At 41.2% G+C, this 19,789-nt stretch overlaps 1 protein-coding gene across 4 annotated transcripts in view; it reads left to right on the plus strand.

The window, feature by feature from the left end:
* STARD9 (StAR related lipid transfer domain containing 9) overlaps nucleotides 1-19,789 on the plus strand; it is a 181,415-nt gene that overhangs the window by 159,751 nt on the left and 1,875 nt on the right. For 2 of the 4 annotated variants that reach the window (XM_071214137.1, XM_058294016.2), the window contains 6 exons: nucleotides 16,912-17,029; nucleotides 17,219-17,340; nucleotides 17,591-17,655; nucleotides 17,829-18,031; nucleotides 18,606-18,685; nucleotides 18,908-19,066. In XM_071214137.1, the coding sequence (XP_071070238.1) occupies nucleotides 16,912-17,029; nucleotides 17,219-17,340; nucleotides 17,591-17,655; nucleotides 17,829-18,031; nucleotides 18,606-18,685; nucleotides 18,908-19,066 (747 nt within the window). Of the gene's footprint in view, nucleotides 1-15,866; nucleotides 15,962-16,911; nucleotides 17,030-17,218; nucleotides 17,341-17,590; nucleotides 17,656-17,828; nucleotides 18,032-18,605; nucleotides 18,686-18,907; nucleotides 19,067-19,789 lie in introns of those variants that run through there. The other 2 variants (XR_011648416.1, XM_071214136.1) reach the window with 2 other exon arrangements.

A 19,789-nucleotide genomic window follows, 5' to 3' on the forward strand; every position in this document is an offset into this window, starting at 1 on the left:
CAGTTGCAGACTGCAGACTCTGTCCGTTACTTAAGATGGTCATTGTCCACTCACTTTTAGAGCATTGTCATTATACCCAAAAGAAGCCCCTCAACCCTTACCTGTAATACCCCTGCATTTTATCTTTTAAGAAGATAAGATAAATGTTCTTGCATTAGGTCTATGAACAGTTTTTGTTTTGTTTTTTATTAGAGAAGATGTAGGTCTATAGAAAAATAATGCAGAAATACAGAATTCCCATATACCCCCCATAACACATAGTTTTCCTTAGCATTAACATTATTAACATTTTGCATTAGTATGGTACATTTGTTATAATTGTTGAAACAATGTTATAATTACACTATTGACTGTAATTCATAGTTTCTATTAGGGTTCACTGCTTGTGTCATGCCAGCTTATGTTTTTAAAAAAATTTTATTCTAAAAACAAAATAAAAACAAACTCCGCACAAAAAAAGAAACAAAAATAGCAAAAAAAAAAGAAACACAAAGAACCAAACAGGTATTCTAGTAACACATATATACTGTCAATTTTTCCCTTTTAACTACATTCAAATATGTAATACATTGGTTTTAATTACATTCACTTTGTTGTGCTACCATCACCACCAACATCCATGACCAAAACTTTTCTGTCACCCTGAAGAGAAACCCTGTACCAGTTAAGCATTAACTCCTGATTCCCTCCCCTGATCCCAGACCCGGCTAACCTTCATTCTAGTTTCTTACTCTCTGAATTTGCCTATTCTAATTATGCAATATAAGTGATCATACAGTATTTGTCCTTTTGGGTTTGGCTTATTTCACTCCCCATGATGTCTTCAAGGTTCATCCATGTTACATATATCAAACTTCTTTCCTTTTCATGGCTGAGTGTTATTCTGTTGTATGTATATACCACATTTTATCTGTTCATCTATTGATGGACACATTGGGTTGCTTCTACCTTTTAGCAATTGTGACTAATGCTGTTATGATTATTGGTTTGAAAATGTCTGGATGAGTCCCTGTTTTCAATTCTTTTGGGTATAATGCCTAGAGTGGGATTGCAGCTCTTACAGTAATTCTGTACTTTCTGAGGAACCTCCAAACTGTTTTACATAGCAGCTGCACCATTTTACGTTTCCACCAACAATGAAGGAAGGTTCCTATTTCTCCATCCTCTCCAACAGTTGTTGTTTTCTGTTTTTTGTTTTTTGATTTTTTGCTTTTTTGTTTTAAGAGTTACCATTCTAGGAGTATTTCATTGTGGTTTTGATTTCCATTCCCTTAATGGCTAATGATGTTGAGCATCTTTTTGTGTGTGTTTTGGCAATATGTTTATCATCTTTGGAGAAATGTCTATTCAAGTCTTTTACCTATATTTTAACTAGATCATTTGTCTTTTTGTTGTTGAGTTGTAGGATTTCTTTATATATTTTGATTATTTACCATTACTGGATATGTGACTTTGAAATATTTTCTCACATTGAGTAGGTTGTCTTTTTACTTTCATAATACAGCCCTTTTGTGTGTGTATATTTATCCATTCACATTTTTTATTTATTTAAAAAATTTACAGCACTTGTGGAAAGCCAGAAGACAGGACACTTGCCCATTTCTTCCCACCTCTTTCAGCCCAGTGAGCAGTCCATATAACTTTGCCAGATGACACTCGGTGGTCCTGAAGCCAGACTTGTCAGACTGTCCTTCTCTTTGCAAACAAAGCATTTTGATGAGACATTGATTACCCTATTTTTCTAATCATTTGAACACTGAAAATTTTAAGACATCTGGATCTGTACCTCGGGTATATAATAAGGTTTCATTTTCCTTTCCCTATATTTCATTTACATTTCATTTATTATATGTTATAAAACATGAACATTATAAAACAGGAGGCAACTTATTACTATTAATTTAAACTAAGTGGATGATCTCAATTTTTAAAAATTTAGCTCAGAACCTGCAACTTTTTCATCTAATTCTATTCTCTGTATTTTATGAGGTTAGCTATCCTACTGTATTATAAAATAAAAAGCAAATAAATGCAATTGTAAAAAAAGAACAATAAATGTCTGAAAATCACAATTAAGTCTTTTTCAAGAATGAAAATACAAAAATCCGTCTTTGCTCCCCTCCATCCCTAACACCCTTTTGAAGGAGAGGCAGAGTCGGGGGGAGCTATGGAAAAAAGATTTTAAAAAGAAAAGAAAGAAAGAATGTGCATTGTTCAGTATAGTGCATAAGCTTTTAAAAATTTTATAATCTGGTAAGGAAATTTACCAGATTATAAAGGAGGGAGATTAAAATGTTGCATTTCCCACAAAGGTTTCAAAACATTTTGGTAATTCAGGTTTTGGTGGAAGACTGTGTCGGAATATTGCCTCTGTTAAGTTTCTACTAAGAAGCTAATTCAACTCTCCACTCAACTTTATTTCCAGGAAAAATCACTGTTGGTTATCTTAAACTCCAAAATGCAAGTAGCACAGCCCAGGGCAGCTTATGTGTATACCATCACATAATATAGTCCTTTGAAGCACAAAAACTTTTTTTCTTTTTTGCTCATACTTTGAGTGTAAAGTTTAAGAAAACATTGCTTAATACAAGGTCCTGAAGGTACTTCCCTGTTTTCTTCTGGAGTTTTACAATTCTGGTTTTTCTATTTAGGTCTTTCATCCATTTTGAATTAATTTGTGTATATAGTATAAAGTTGGGGTCCACCTTCATTCTTTGCACATAGACATCCAGTTTTCCCAGCACCATTTTTTGAAGAGACTATTCTTTCCCCATTGAGTGTACTTGGCAGCCTTGTCAAAAATCATTTGGCCATAGATGTGAGGGTTTGTTTCTGAATGCTCAGCTTGGTTCCATTGGTCTGTATGTCTGTCCCTGAGCCATGCTGCTTTGATTATTGTGGCTTTGCAATCAATTTTAAGATCAGGATGTATGAGTCCTCCAACTTCATTCTTCTTTTTCAAGATGGCATTGGCTCTTTGGAGCCCCTTATCATTCCATTATTTTTTTCCAACTTGAACAATGAAAATTTATTAACCTACAGTTTTGAAGTTGAAAGAAAGTTAAAATTAAGGTGTCAGCAAGGCAGTGCTTCCTCCCTGAAGACTGGCATTCTGGGGCTGGCTGCCAGTGATCCTGGGTCCTTAACTTGTCATGTGGCAAGGCACACTTTCCATATAATTTTTTTTAACAAATCAATTTTATTGATGCATATTAATAAAGTATAAATCCATCCAAAGAGTGCCATCAGTGCTATTTGATATAATCACATATTTGTGCATTTATCACTTCAGTCATTCTTAGAGCACTTTCATTATTTCATTGATAATAATACTAAAAAACAAACTCATTTCTCAGTCTCTCTATGCTTCCCCTGTCATACATAGCTGCTATTCTTTTTCCTTTTCTCTAGTATATTTGTATTTGTATTTTGTAAAAGTTTTATATATGCAATATCACCCATATTCGTGTTTTACTATCTTATCTAGTCCCATGTTGCAGTTTTTAGTATTCCTGAAGTAATATACATGACCTTAGATTTACCCTTTCAGCCACTGTCATACCCCTACAATAGCACTGCTAGTTACAAACACCATGATGTGCTTTACCCATTTCTATTCATTTCCAAAGATTTACAAATGACCTTTTTACCAGTTCTACACAGATTAACCATCAGCTTTCCATTCTTTACCCTCCTTCTATTTTCTGGTAACCTATATTCTAATTATTAACTCCATGAGTTTACACAATATATTTAGTTCATAATTGCATAGTCGTACTGTATTTGTCCTTTTCTGTCTGACTTGCTTCACTCAATATAATGTCCTCCAGGTTCATCCATCTTGTCATATGCTTTACAACTTCATTTCTTCTTACCACTATAAAATATTCTGTCGTGTGTATACACCACAATTTGTTTATCCATTCATCAGTTGATGGACACCTGGGTTGTTTCCAACTTTTTTTTTTTTTTTTTTAAAAGATTTATTTATTTATTTAATTCCCCCCCCTCCCCTGGTGGTCTGTTCTTGGTGTCTATTTGCTGCGTCTTGTTTCTTTGTCTGCTTCTGTTGTCGTCAGCAGCACGGGGAAGTGTGGGCGGCGCCATTCCTGGGCAGGCTGCTCTTTCTTTTCACGCTGGGCGGCTTTTCTCACGGGCGCACTCCTTGCACGTGGGGCTCCCCCACGCGGGGGACACCCTTGCGTGGCAGGGCACTCCTTGCGTGCATCAGCACTGCGCATGGGCCAGCTCCACAAGGGTCAAGGAGGCCCGGGGTTTGAACCGCGGACCTCCCATATGGTAGACGGACACCCTAACCACTGGGCCAAAGTCCGTTTCCCCTGTTTCCAACTTTTGGCAGTTAATAACATTGGTGTGCAAATGTCTGTTCATGTGTCTGCTCTCAGTTCTTCTAGGTATATACCTAGAACTGGTATTGCTGGGCCATGTGGCAAGTATATATTCAACTTCCTTAGGAACTGCAAACAGCCCCTCCACAGTGACTGTACCATTCTACATTCCCACCAACAGTGAATAAGCATTCCTTCTTTCCACATCCCCTCCATCCATTTACAGGTTTCCAAATTTTTAAAAAAGATTTATTTATTTATTTATTTATTTTTAGTTTCTCTCCCCTTCCCCGCCCCGCACCTGTTGTCTGTTCTCTGTGTCCATTTGCTGCGTCATCTTCTTTTTGTCCGCTTCTGCTGTTGTCAGCGGCACGGGAATCTGTGTTTCTTTTTGTTACGTCATCTTGCTGCGTCAACTCTCCATGTATGCAGCGCCGTTCCTGGGCAGGCTGGAATTTCTTTCGCGCTGGGCGGCTCTCCTTACGGGGCATACTCCTTGTGCGTGGGGCTCCCCTACGCAGGAGACACACCTGCGCAGGAGACAACCCCTACGTGGCACAGCACTCCTTGCAAGCATCAGCACTGCGTGTGGGCCAGCTCCACATGGGTCAAGGAAGCCCGGGGTTTGAACCGCGGACCTCCCATGTGGTAGAAGGACGCCCTATCCACTGGGCCAAGTCTGCTTCCCCCAACTTTTTAATAGCAGCCAGTCTAATAATTGTGAAATTATATTTCATTGTTTTAATTTGCATTTCCCAAATTGCTTGTGATATTGAACATTTTTTCATTGTTTTCTTTCCACTTGTATTTCTTCTTTGGACAGTTGTCTTTTCAAGTCTTTTGCCCATATTTTAATCAATTAGTTTGTCTTTTTATTGTTGAGTTATATGATCTCTCTGTATATCATGGATATTAAACCCTTATTAGATATGTGATTGCAAATATTTTCTCCCACTGAGTTGGCTGCCTTTTCACCTTTTTGACAAAGTCCTTTGAGGTACGAAAGTTTTTAATTTTGAGGTCCCATTTATCTGTTTTTTCTTTTGTTGCTTATGCTTTGGATATAAGGTTTAAGAAACTACTCCCTACTACAAGATCTTGAAGATGTTTCCTACATTTTCTTCCAGGAGTTTTATGGTTGTTGCTTTTATATTTAGGTCCTTGATCCTAATTTTTTAATAAGGTGTGAGATAGGGGTCTTCTTTCTTTTAGATATGGATAGCCAGTTCTCCCAGCAACAATTGTTGAATAAACTGTTTTGGCCCAGCTGGGAGGGCTTGATAGCCTTGACTGTAGATGTGAGAATCTATTTCCAAATTCTTGATTTGGTTCCATTGGTCAATGTGCCTGTTTTTATGCCAGTACCATGCTGTTTTTCCCAATTCGCTTTAAGTCAGGTAGTGAGAGTCCAACTTAGCTCTTCTTTTTAAAGATCTTTTTGGCTATTCAGGGCCTTTATCCTTCCAAATAAATTTGATTATTGGTTTTCCCATTTCTGCAAAAAAATCTGTTGGGATTTTTATTGGGACTGCATTGAATCTGTAAATCAGTTTGGGGAAAATTGACATCTCAATGGTATTTAGTCTTCTAATCCATGAACACGGAATGTCTTTCCATTTATTTAAGTCTTCTTCAATTTCTTTTAGTAATATTTTGTAGTTTCTGAATACTGGCCCTTTATGTCCTTGGTTAAGTTTATTCCTAAATGTTTGATTGTTTTAGTTGTTATTTAAATAGAAATTTTTTTCTGATTTCCTCCTCAGATTGCACATCAGTAATGTATAGAAATGCTATTGATTTTTGCATATTAATCTTGTATCCTGCTACTTTGCTGAACTTGCCTATTAGTTATAGTAGCTTTTTTGTGGCTTTTTCAGGAGATTCTATATATAGGATCATATCATCAGCAAATAGTAAAAGTTTTACTTCTTCCTTTCCTATTTGGGTGCCTTTTATTTCCTTATGTAGCCTAATTGCTCTGGCTAGAACCTCTAGCACAATATTGAATAATAATGGTGACATTGGGCATCCTTGTCTTGTTCCTGATCTCAGTGGGAAGGATTTCAGCCTTTCACCATTGAGTACAATGCTAGCTGTAGGTTCTTCATACATGCACTTTACCATATTAAGAAAGCTTCCTTTTATTCCTATCTTTTGGAGTGTTTTTATCAAGAAAGGGTGCTGTGTTTTGTCAAATGCCTTTTCTGCATCAATTGAGAGGATCATGTGATTTTTCCTCTTCAGTTTATCAATATGGTTTATTACGTTAATTGTCCCTTTTATTAATATATACAATGATCTTCTTCATCCCTTAAAACATTTTTGCATTTGAAATCTATTTTGTGTGGTATTAGTATTGCTATTCCTGCTCTTTTTTGGTTACTATTTGCATGGAATACCTTTAACTTTTAACCTGCTTGTGTCCTTACATCTGAGGTGGGTCTCTTGTAGACAACATATAGATGGCTCATATTTTTTTATCCATTCTATAAGTCTGTCTTTTGATTGGGGAGTTCAATTCATTACATTCAATGTTATTATTATAAAGTATTACTTTATCTATTTTGTCCTTCTGCTGTTTTCATATCATTCTATCATCTGTTTTCTTACCCTTTAGTTTATCCTTCCTAATAATCTTCATTTCTAAACTCTTCTCCAAATCTCTTGCCCTTATTTTTTCCTTTCAGACTACAGCACTTCCTTTAGTACCTCTTCTAATTCTGGTCTTTGGTAACATATTCTATCAGTTTTTGTTTGTCTGTTGTGACTTAGAACTTACTCTCATTTTTGAATGACAGTTTTGCCAGATACAGAATTCTTGTCTGGCAGTTTTTTTTCTTTACATACCTTAAATACATCATACCACTTTCTTCCTAACTCCATGGTTTCTGATGAGAGATGGACACTTAGTCTTAAAGAAGTTCTCTTTTATATGATACTTTGCTTTTATCTTGCTGCTTTCAGAATCCTCTCATCTCTGATATTTGTCATTCTGAAAAGTAGATGTCTTAGGGTAGATCTCTTTGGATTTATTCTGTTTGGGATGCATTTTCCTTCTTGGATATTGATATTTATGTCTTTCATAAGGGTTGGGAAGGTTTTGGTTATTAATTCCTCAAATATTCTTCCTGCCCTTTTTCCATTCTCTTCTCCTTCTGGTACATCGATAATGTGAATGTGCATTTTGCATTGTCACTCAGTTCCCTGAGACTCTGTTCCATTTTTTCTCTTCTCTTCTTTTTTTCTGTTTTCCTGTCTTTTCCAGTTCAGATGTTCTGTCTTCAAAATCACTAATTCTTTCCTCAAGTAATTTAAATCTACTCTTATGTGCCTCTAATATATTTTTAAAAAGATTTATTTACTTTACTTTTTACTTTTTACTTTTTACTTTTTAATTTTTATTTCCCCCCTCCCCCAGATGGTCCTCTCGTCTGTCTGCTCATTGTTTGCTTGCCTTATCCAAAAGGCACTGGGAGCCAAACTTGGGACCTACCAATGACCTGAGCCACATTTGCGCCCCATGGGCTGCAGTGTTTGCTGGCTTGTGGATCTGCTTGTTGAGGCATCTGCTTGTTGTGGTGGGTGCAGAGTCTAGCTCATTGCGGCCAGTGCAGCGTCTAGCTAGTTGTCACTCTAATGTATTTTTAATCTTATCCATTGTGTCATTCCCATAAGGTCTTTACTTTTCTTTTCAGGCTTTCAAATTGTTCTTTTTGTTTACCCAGTATCGTCTTAATATGCTTTATTTCTTTTGTCATATTTTCTTTAAATTCTTTGAAGTAATTTAGGAGAGTTATGTGATTATCACTGATTAATTGTATTAAATCCCATAGTTCTTAAGGATATTTGGTTAGTTCTTTGGGCTGGGCTATCCTTTCCTGTTTCCTAGTTGGCTTGTAATTTTTTGCTGATGTCTAGACATCTGAGTATGTTGGTGAATTTACTCTGATGGTCAATTTCTCTCTCTTGATAATTTTTTTCCCCATAGCTTTTCTTTGTATTTGGTTCAACTTATTCTAAGTCTTTTAAATTGCCCAGTTTAAGTTATCAAAATCAGGCCAGAGGCTCACTAGTGGGGCACAGATTTTCTCCCAGGGGTTAGTTAGATACAGATAGAACTGCGAACAGTTTTTATCCATGCAATTTCCAGACTGGCCAGCAGATGGCACTTGTCACACACCTTTCCACAGACGTGTTTCAGTCTGGGCTTTCCTGTGTTCTTTGTTTAATCTCCAAAGGGGAGATTCAAAGCAGGCTTTGCTGGCTGAATTCACTGAAGAAAAGCCCCCTTACTCCCCCTCCCTTTTCTCTTGAAACAGTTGACAGGGAAGAAGATGTCTATTTCCCTCTCAATCAGCTGCAGAGAGCGGGGTTTTACCTCTACTTAATATCTTGGGGTTGGGGGAGGGGAGCCCTTCCTGGCCCTTGCAGGGGCTTGATAACTCATGTTTGTCATTTTGGCTTCTTTGTCTCTTTGTCTCTCACCCTCCCGGGCACTGTGTAGCACTGTCCTGGTCTGCTGACCCCCAAATCAGGTCCCTTGGACAGCTTTTGGCTATTTCTCCATTGTTATTGTCAGAGCATTGAGCTCTGCTTGTTAGTCCTACACCCTCTCCCACAGTTCTTTCATATAAATTTCATGATTGGTTTTTCCATTTGTCCAAAGAAGGTTTTAAGAATTTTGATTGGGATTACATTGAATCTTTAAATAGTTTGGGGTAGAACTGACATCTTAAAAATATTTAATCTTCCAATCCATGGTCATGGAGTGTCCTTCCATTTATTTAGGTCATTGATTTCTTTGTTTTTTTTATTTTCTGTATACATTCTTGGTTAAACTTATTTCTAGATTTTTATTTTCATTACTATTCTATGTGGAATTTTTTTTATTGATTTCCTCTTCAGATTGTTCATTGCTAGTGTGTAGAAACACTACTGATTTTTATTTTTTAAAGATTTATTTTTTTATTCATTTCTCTCCCCTTCCCCCCCCCCCGGTTGTGTGTTCTCTGTGTCTATTCGCTGTGTCTTTCTTCTTTGTCCGCTTCTGTTGTTGTCAGCAGCACGGGAATCTGTGTTTCTTTTTGTTGCATCATCTTGTGTCAGCTCTCCGTGTGTGCGGCACCATTCTTGGGCAGGCTGCACTTTCTTTCACGCTGGGCGGCTCTCCTTACAGGGCGCCCTCCTTGCGCGTGGGGCTCCCCTATGTGGGGGATACCCCCGCGTGGCACAGCACTCCTTGCACACATCAGCACTGCGCATGGGCCAGCTGCACATGGGTCAAGGAGGCCCGGGGTTTGAACCACAGACCTCCTATGTAGTAAATGGATGCCGTAACCACTGGGCCAAGTCCGCTGCCACTACTGATTTTTTAGGTTCCTCTTGTACCCTGCCACTTTGCTGAATTTGCTTATTTGTTCTAATAGCTTTGTTGTAGATTTTTCAGGATTTTTAGTGTATAGGATCATATCACCTGAAAATAAGGAAGTTTCACTTCTTCCTTTCCCAACTGGATACCCTTTCTTTCTTTCTCTTGCTTAATTGCTCTGGCTAGAACTTCTAGTACAATGTTGAATAACTTGTGACAGTGGCCATCCTTGTCTTGTAGATCTTAGAGGGAAAGCTTTCAGTCTTACACCATTGAATATGATGTTAGTGGTGTGTTTTTTGTATATGCCTTTATCATGTTGAGGAAGTTTCCTTCTATTCTTAGTTTTATCTGTTTTTATGAAGAAGAGGTGCTAAATTTTGTCATTTTCCTTTTCTGCATCAATTGTGATCATGTTTTTGTTGTTGTTGTTCTCTTAATGTGTATTACATTAATTGATTTTCTTATGCTGAACCACTCTATTCTACACCTGGAATAAATCCTATTTGATCAGGTTATGTACTTCATTTAATGTACTCTTAGGTTCGGTTTGCTAGTATTTTGTTGAGGATTTCTGCTTCTGTATTCATAAGGGATTTATTAGTCTGTAATTGTCTTGTGATATCTTTATCTGGCTTTGGAATTAGAATGATGTTGGCTTCATAGCATGAGTTAGAGCCGTTCACTCCCCTTCAGTTTTGAAAGTTTGTGAATATGATTGGCATTAATTCTTCTTGGAATATTTGGTAAAATTCCCCTGTGAAACCATCTGTTCCTGGGTTTTACTTTGTTGGGAGGTTGGTTGGTTGTTTGTTTTTCAATCCCCCCTCCCCTTGCAGCTTGCTTGCTGTCTGCTCTCTCTGTCCACTCACTGTGCATTCTTCTGTGTGCCTGTATTTATTTATTTCCCTCCCCCCCCTTATGGCTTGCTTGTTGTCTGCTTTCTGTGTCCATTCCCTGCGTGCTCTTCTGTGTTTTTACTTGTCTCCCTTTTTTTGTTGCATCACTTTCCTGAGTCAGCCCTCCATGGCTCTTGTGGGCCAGTGGCCCTCCACAGTGTGCGGGCGAGCCTGCCTTCACAAGGAGGCCCGGGACGCGAACCCAGGGCCTCCCATGTGGTAGACGGGAGCCCAACTGATTAAGCCACAGCCGCTTCCTTGTTGGGAGGTTTTTGATTACTGATTCAATCCCTTTATTAATTATTGATCTTTTGATATCTTCTCTTTCTTATTGGGTTAGTGTAAGTAGTTTGTGTTTTTCTAGAAACTTGTTAATTTCATCTGGTTTCTCTAATTTGTTGGCTTACAGTTCATGGTATTCTCTAATAATACTTTTTATTTCTGTGGAGTAGGTAGTAATGTTCTTTCTTTCCTTTCTGATTTTAGTTGTATACTCTTTTTTTGTCAGTTTACCTAAATATTTGTTGATGTTATTGATATTTTCAAAGAACCAACTTTTTTTTTAAAAAATAATTAATTTATTTAATACCCCCTCTCCCCCGTTGTCTGTTCTCTGTGTCTATTTGCTGCATCTTGTTTCTTTGTCTGCTTCTGTTGTTGTCAGCGGCACGGAAGTGTGGGTGGTGCCATTCCTGGGCAGGCTGCACTTTCTTTCGTGCTGGGCGGCTCTCCTTATGGGTGCACTCCTTGCGCGTGGGGCTCCCCCACGCGGGTGACACCCCTGCGTGGCAGGACACTCCCTGTGTGCATCAGCACCGCGCATGGGCCAGCTCCACACGGGTCAAGGAGGCCCAGGACTTGAACCGTGGACCTCCCATGTGGTAGACGGACGCCCTAACCACTGGGCCATGTCTGTTTCCCAGAACCAACTTTTAATTTTGTTGATTCTATTGTTTTTCTATTCTCTATTTCATTTATCTCCCCTCTAAACTTCATTATTTCCTTACTTCTGCTCTTTGTGGGTTTAGTCTGCTCTTGTTTTTCTAGATCCTCGAATTGTGTGGTTAGGTCTCTGATTTGAGATGTATATTCTTTTTTAAAAAATTTCTCTCCCTTTCTACCACCCCCATTGTCTGCTCTCTGTGTCCATTCGCTGTGTGTTCTTCTTTGTCCTCTTACATTCTTGTCAGCAGCACCAGGAATCTGTGTCTCTTTTTGTTGCGTCATCTTGCTGCGTAGCTCTTCATATGTGTGGCACCACTTCTGGGCAGGCTGTGTTTTGTTTTTTCACACAGGGCAACTCTCCTTACAGGGCGCATTCCTTGCATGTGGGCCTCCCCTATGCGGGGGAGACCCCTGCATGGCACAGCATTCCTTGCGTGCGGCAGCACTGTGCATGGGCCAGCTCACCACATGGGTCAGGAGGCCCTGGGTTTGAACACTGGTGGATGCTCTATCAGTTGAGCCAAATCCACTTCCCTATATATTTTTTTAATGTAATCATTTAGAGTGATAAATTTCCCTCTCAGCACTGTCTTTACTGCAATCAATAAGTTTTTGGTATGCGTTTTTATTTTTATGCGTCATGAAAATAAAATTTAATGATAATAAAGTTTCAAAATTGTGATTTCATCTTTGACCCATTGTTGTTTCAGAGTGCAGTTAAATTACACATATTTGTGAATTTTCTATTTCTCTGTTACTGATTTTAAGCGTCATTCCAATATGTTTGGAGAAGATACATTGTATGATTTCAGTATTTTTTAATTTATTGAGACTTGTTATGTTGCCTGACATATGGTCTATCCTGGAATGGTCCATGTGCTCTAGGGAAGAATGTGCATTCTACAGTGTTGGTGACATGTTCTATTTATTTCTGTTAGATCTAATCAGTTTAAGTTTCATTCAAGTCTTCTTTTCTTTATTGATCTTCTGTCTAGATGTTACATCTATTATTGCAAGTGCTATATTGTAATTTCCTTGTATTAAGGTAGAACCATCTATTACTCCCTTCAAATCTGTCAATATTTATTAAATGTATTTTGGGGCTTTGCCATTAGGTGCATATATATTTGCATTTGTTAGGTCTTATTGAATTGACCCCTTTATCAGTATGTATTGACTTTTTTTTTCTTTTTAGGAGGTGCTGGGGATTGAGCTCAGGACCTCATACATGGGAAACAGGCACTCAACCACTGAGCTACATCTGCTCCCCAATGAGAGTTGGGTTTTTTGTTTTTGTTTTTAGGAGGTACCAGGGATTGAACACAGGACTTCATACAACATGGGAAGTGGGTGCTCAACCACTTGAGCTGCATCTGCTCCCCTAGTTTGACCTGGTTTTGTCTCAAAAATTTTTTACTTAAAATCTATTTGATCTAATAGTAGTACAGCTACTGCAGCTCTCCTTTCATTATTACTATTTGCATAGTATAATTTTTTCCCATCCTTTCACTTTCAAACTACTTGTCTTTTAATTTAAGGTGTCTTGTGAACAACATGTAGTTAACTCATGCTTTTTTATCTATTTTGCCAACCTCTGCCTTTTGACTGGAGACTTTAATTCATTTATATTTTAATTAGCTGATAACGAAGGGTTTTCTCCTTCCATTTTATGGTTTGGTCTTTGTAAGACTTATACCTATTTTATCCTTCAGTTCTTCTGTAAATGCCTACTTTCATTTTGATTTTTTTTCTTGTAGTATACCATTTTGAGTCCCTTCTTATTACTTTCTCTATATATTTCCCAGATATTTTCTTTGTGGTTACCATGGGGCTAAAGTATAACACCTTAAATCTATAACAATCACGTTCACGTGGATAACACGTTAACTTCATCAGCATACGCATACACTGTTCCTGTACCCTTCCGTCCTCCCACCTTTTTGTTGTACCATGTTTTATCTTCATACATTGTATGTCCAAAACTAAAAATTTATCATTCTTTTTTATGCATTTTCATTTTAGAACCTGTAGGAAATAAAAAGTAGAATTACATTCTAAAAAATATAATAGTTCTGGCATTTATAATTACCTATGTAGTTACCTTTATTGGAAGTCTGTACTTCTTTGTCACACGATCCTCTGTATAGAGTCCTTTCCTTTCAGGTTGAAGTATCGTGTAGGGCAGGTCTAGTCGTGATGAACTTCCTCAGATTTTAACTGGTAATATCTGAATCTCTCCCTCATTTTTGAAAGACTGTCTTGCCAAATATAAATATTATTTGGAAAATGTTTCCTTTCATTACTTTAAAAATTTTATGCCACTGCCTTCTTGCCTGCACTGTTTCTGATAAGAAATCAACATGTTATCTTTTTGGGATTCCCTTATATACATAACTTAATGTTTTTCTCTTGTAACTTTCAGTACATTCTTCTCATCCTTGGCATTTGATAGTTTGACAATTGACTGTATCTCTGGGCACGATTCTCTTTGAGTTCATCCTGTTTGAGGTCTGCTGAGCTTCTTGAATGTGCAATTCATGTTTTCATTAAATTTGGGAAGTTTTCTGCCTGCCATTATTTCTTTGCATACAGTTTCATCTTTCTGATAATTTGTAAGCCTTTTTCATTTTGTTTTACTTTTAGTTCTTTTAATAATCATCTCTGATTCTTGTGCTAGATTAAATGGACTCATTGCTCACTTACAGTCTTTGCCATTGTTTCTTTTTTCTCTAGTAATTCTTCACAAAAACCATGGGACTATATTTTCAGGGTCTCTGAGTTAATATTTACAAAATTTTTAAGAATATAGAAGCTTGGCTCAGTATAAATTTCTTAATTTGATAAACAATTTAATAACTCTTTGCCTATGTGTGGGATTCTGTAGATAAATTCCAAGAAGTGAGATTACTAGGTCAAAGGTATATATATTTTAATTGTGGTAAATATTGTCAAATTAAAACAATTTACATTCTCAAATAAAATCATACAAGAGTGTTTACCCACTCTTTTCTTAACAGTGTTTTCAAGATCCGCCCCCCCCTTTAATCTTTGGCAGTCTCATAGGTGGAAAATACCATTTGAGTTTTAATATTTGCAGTTTTCTTTTTATGTCTTACTTAGGTTTGAGTGTCTTTTCAGATATTTAAGAGTCCTTTGTCTTTTGTTCTGGCTTTATGCTATGCTCATTTTTGTACTGGGTCATTTGTCCTTTTGATTATGAAAACCTCTTTATATTAAGAAAATTATCCCTTTTCTGTCATTTGAGATGCCAGTTTCTATTTCTAATTTTTTGTTTGTTTTTTACATTATGATATTTCTATATGGAAATTTAAAATTTTATGTTTTCTATTTTTTTAATCAATCTCTTTCTTTTATGGCTTACTGATTTTGTGCCCTGTTTAGAAAGGCATTTCCTCAGTATGAGATTACTTTTTAAAAATTTATATTTTATTGTATTAATATTATCCTTCCTTTCCCCACCCCCAAAGCTTTGATCTGTGAAATATTAATTTTGCCGTGATGTAGGAGATGGGTCTCTGATATAACTTTTTTTTGTTTTTTTTTAATAGCTACCCAGTTATCTCAGTGGTACTTATTGTTTAATCCATGGGGTTTTAATTTTGAATGTCATCAGTGTAGCAATAGGAACAGATGAGCTCGATCCCCTCGGAGTATATTATAGAGTGAGAAAGGCAGGTCTAGGCTTGACTCTTGGCAAGAATTTCAAAATATCAATTTATGGCGAGGAGGATTAGCCAGCAGAGGATGCTAGGAGGGTCACCAAGGCAGTGGGAGCAGGGCAAGAGGAGCGGGAGAGTCCAGCCAAACTGGAGGCTGCTGTGAGAGCCCTAAGGTGAGGGCTGGGAGTGCCCCAGACCCAGCCACCCGCGTCAGGGTGACTGCAGTTTTGTGGGCTGGTGAGACCAGTGTTGGATTCGAGTGGATTCAGAAATGAGATGTGGGGTATGGACGGCAAACAGGGACAATTGTTTTAAGAAGTTTAACTCTAAATGGCAAGAGAGCAAAGAAGATTATGGTTGAGGGAAGTGGCATCAAGGGAGGTTTTAAAAGCTGGGAGAAATTTTTGCATGTTAGATACTAATAGAAGCAATCTAGTGAAGGAGGGAGAGGTGGAGGAAACAAGTGAAAAAAGAGATGGTCCGTCGTGTAAGTTTCCTGAGAAGGTGCACAAGGTCTAAGTCAGGGGAAAGACCTGCCTACAATAGGAGAGACCACTCTTGCAGCAGGAGGGAAGGAAGAGGATGGAAGCAGAACTGTCTTGGTTCACTTGTTGTTGCCTTAAAGTATCCACAGGTTTAGGACAGAAGGCAGAGGTAGGACGGTGGGTACCTGTGAGATCCAGCAGAGGCCAGGAGTCATGTCATCAAGAAACTGGCTGAGGTGAGGGGGGGTAATATGTTGCAGATACAGGATTTCGCCCATTTAGGCCTAAATTAGACCGTTGGCTACCTGGGGCAGGGGCCAAAGGTTAAGCTTTTGTCCCCATCCCCCTCCTATCTGGGCTCTGTCTGCCACCTACCCAGCTCCAGCCATGGCCTCGTATCCGTGGCCACAGTGCTGCAGAGAGCCTTCTGCTCCCTGGGCTGGTAGGCAGGCAGAGTACCCAGTGCTCTTTTTTTTTTTTTTTAAGATTATTATTTTTTTATTTCTCTCCCCTTCCCCTGCCCACCCCCCAGTTGTCTGCTCTCTCTGTCCATTCGCTGTGTGTTCTTCTGTGACCACTTCCATCCGTATCAGAGGCACCAGGAATCTGTGTTTCTTTTTGTTGCGTCATCTTGTTGTGTCAGCTCTCCGTGTGTGTGGCACCATTCCTGGGCAGGCTGCACTTTTTTTGCACTGGGCACCTCTCCTTACGGGGCACCCTCCTTGCGTGTGGGGCTCCCCTAAGAAGGATCCCCCCTGAGTGGCAGGGCACTCCTTGCGCGCATCAGCACTGTGCGTGGGCCAGCACCACATGGGTCAAGAAGGCCCGGGGTTTGAACCGCGGACCTCCCATGTGGTAGACGGACGCCCTAACCACTGGGCCAAGTCTGCTTTCCCCCCAGTGCTCTTAGGCCCTATTTATTTTGATCCCTGTAGGAACTCTCCTAAAAGTAACTTTTGGTTCTGAGGCATGGAGGGTGAGGAGAAATTGTCCAGGGACTGATTTTGGTTGATGTTCATCTCTTGCAGGCACCCAGCCTCCTATAATGCAAATAGAGAAGATTTTTTCAATTGCGCCATTATGTTGGAAAGTGTTAGATACAATTAAGAGGCAGAGGAGATGATTCTGTTTGCTTTCTCCTCCTTCCTTTCTGTGCTCCAGTCCTGAACATACTGTTTTCTGCAGGGGGACACGAACTCTCCTGGTCCCAGGAAGCCCTGGAGAGGGGATGGGTGGGGCCGTACTGCAGTGAGCAACAAGCACCTGTACCTGGCCGGGTCCACTTGGAAGAGCTCAGCCTATGGTGAGTGGTGGGTTGGGGCCATTAGCCACCTACCTTGTTTGGAGACGTTGAAGGCTACTGCTAGATCCTACGTAGTCACTAGTCTGAGGGTTTCAGCCTCCCAAGTCACTGTCCTTACTGGAAGGCGCTTGCTTTTCTGAGGCCCTGATGCTCAAGGTCAACTCAGAACCTCCCACCTATTTCTTGTAGGCCACAGAGCCTCCCTGGGCAGTTGCTGCTATTCTCCATCCAGCCCGTCTGGCTTGGGGCCCTGCTGCTCTTCCTCCTACCAGGACTTAGCCAAGCACATCGTGGATGTCTCTATGGCTGATGTGAGTAACCATTCTCCCTCTTTCTCAACCTTCCTTTAACCAGACCTGCTAGATAGGCGTGGGTAGTAGGAAGGAAGAAAAAAAAGGAGGAGAAGGGAGGGAAGATTAGGGCTAGTAGGTCTGATCTGGTTTCTTCAGTGGCTTTCTACCTTGAGAAAAGGGGAATTCAGTAAAGACCAGCTGGGTTGACTAATGTAGGGGCCTGGTTTGTGCTGTGCACACTGATTTGGGTGTGGCTACTCTGTTCCAGGTAATGGCTGCTTGTTCAAATAATCTGCACAACCTCTTCAGCCACCAGGCAGCAGCTGGCTGGAAGTAAGTGTCTTTGCACAGTATCTTGGTCCTAACCCTTTTCTCCTTGGCTTCTCTTTTCCTTTTCATTCTTTACCCTAGAGTCCTCGAGACCTGCACCCTGCGCTCCTCCTTTGTGACCCCTGGAGCCTATCTTTTACCTCCTCCTCTTTCCTGTCCTTGTTGCTTTCTCCCAGATATCAGGGTGAGGAGCAGGAGGTGCAACTTTACTACAAGGTGTTTTCTTCTACTCGGCATGGCTTCCTGGGGGCAGGTGTGGTGTGCCAGCCGCTGCCTCAGGTGTGGGCAGCTGTGAGTGACCCCACCTTGTGGCCTCTGTATCACAAGCCCATCCAGACGGCAAGGCTGCACCACCGGGTGGCCGACAGCATCAACCTGGGTGAGCGCCGGCAGGCCTGTGGGGCCAGGGAGCACCCGGAGCAGGGTGCCCGAGCCTCTTGGGAGGCCTGTGGGGCCAGGGAGCACCTGGAGCAGGGTGCCCGAGCCTCTTGGGAGGCCTGTGGGGCCAGGGAGCACCCGGAGCAGAGTGCCCGAGCCTCTTGGGAGGCCTGTGGGGCCAGGGAGCACCCGGAGCAGGGTGCCCGAGCCTCTTGGCAGGCCTGTGGGGCCAGGGAGCACCGGAGCAGGGTGCCCGAGCCTCTTGGGAGGCCTGTGGGGCCAGGGAGCACCTGGAGCAGGGTGCCCGAGCCTCTTGGGAGGCCTGTGGGGCCAGGGAGCACCCGGAGCAGGGTGCCCGAGCCTCTTGGGAGGCCTGTGGGGCCAGGGAGCACCTGGAGCAGGGTGCCCGAGCCTCTTGGGAGGCCAGGTGCTCATTCTGTCCCTAGATGACTCAAGCTCAGGAGCTGCTGGTGTCAGGCCACAGAAAGATAGGGTGGTAGCAGGGCTCCTGGGCAGGGAGGGGTTAGGATCCCTGTCTGTCTGTGCCCCCTGACCCCTCAACCCTGATCCTGCAGTGTATTTGGTGTGTGACACCACCCTGTGTGCACTGACGCAGCCGCGGGATTTCTGTTGTGCCTGCGTGGAAGCTAAAGAGGTACCTGCCCTGCTAGTGGTGAAGATCTTGTGGGAACACTTTTGGGCTGGGATGTTGTGAGAAGCAATCTATGGGAGTCATGTTCCCGGAGGGAAGGGCTAGGACTGGGGTGGGAGTGGCTTAAAGGCTGGCCCAACGTTGCCTTCCAGGACACTGCATGTGAGCCTGTCCCAGCTTTGTGCAGTTCACATAGGCATGACTCACACGTCTTTCTGTCCTCAGGGGCACCTGTCCATAATGGCAGCTCAGTCTGTGTATGACATCTCCATGCCAAGACCTAGCAGAGAAATGGTACGTGGAGAGATCCTGCCCAGTGCCTGGATCCTGCAGCCACTCACCCTGAAAGGGCAGGAGATCACCAGAGTCATCTACTTGTCCCAGGTGACACACCCCCTGCAGTCAGCCTCGCAGTAGGCCTCAATTTAACCCAACAGCCTGATGAGTTTTTTCTGTCCAGCTGCTTAACATCCCCCAGTGACCAGGAACATCGGCTAAGGGGAAGTCCTTTGAGAGGTGGAGACTCCGGGGCTTCGTGGGTCAGCAGTCAGGGGAGTCAGTGGGGAGTCCAAGAGAAAGGACTGAGACAGTGTATCAGCCTTTGCCGAGGCTGCTCTTAACAGCCCAGCCGCTGACATCTGTGACTGTTCCTTGCGTCCTTAGGAGACGGATGGGCCATAGCAAAGTAAAAGCAGCAGCCTCAGCAGAGCAGCAGGAAAGGCTCATTTTGTTTGGCTCTCCACTGCCAGTCCCCTGACTTGACCTCTGTCATGGGAAGGTCCCAATGAAAGCTGGTGCTTAGAAATGAAGAGCAGCACCCAGGGGCCTGTAAGTGCCACAACAGCAGGCAGTCTGAGGAGCTTCACTTCTCAGGGCAGCCTGCAGAGGCTACTTGCGGCTGCAGCATTCCCTGACCTGAGGAGCTCTCAGGTCTGTTCAGTTTTTTTTTCTCTTCCCCACTCCTGCACCTGCCCTGCTGTTTTTGCTGTGTCCATTCTCTGATCTTCTGTGTCTCTTTCTCTTTTTTGTCTTCCCTTCTTGTCCTTCTCTAGGATTCACCGGGATTCGATCCTGAGACCTCTGATGTGGAGAGAGGTTCCCTGTCAT

This window comes from Dasypus novemcinctus, chromosome 3 (assembly GCF_030445035.2).
Source record: "Dasypus novemcinctus isolate mDasNov1 chromosome 3, mDasNov1.1.hap2, whole genome shotgun sequence".
Lineage (NCBI taxonomy): Eukaryota > Metazoa > Chordata > Mammalia > Cingulata > Dasypodidae > Dasypus > Dasypus novemcinctus.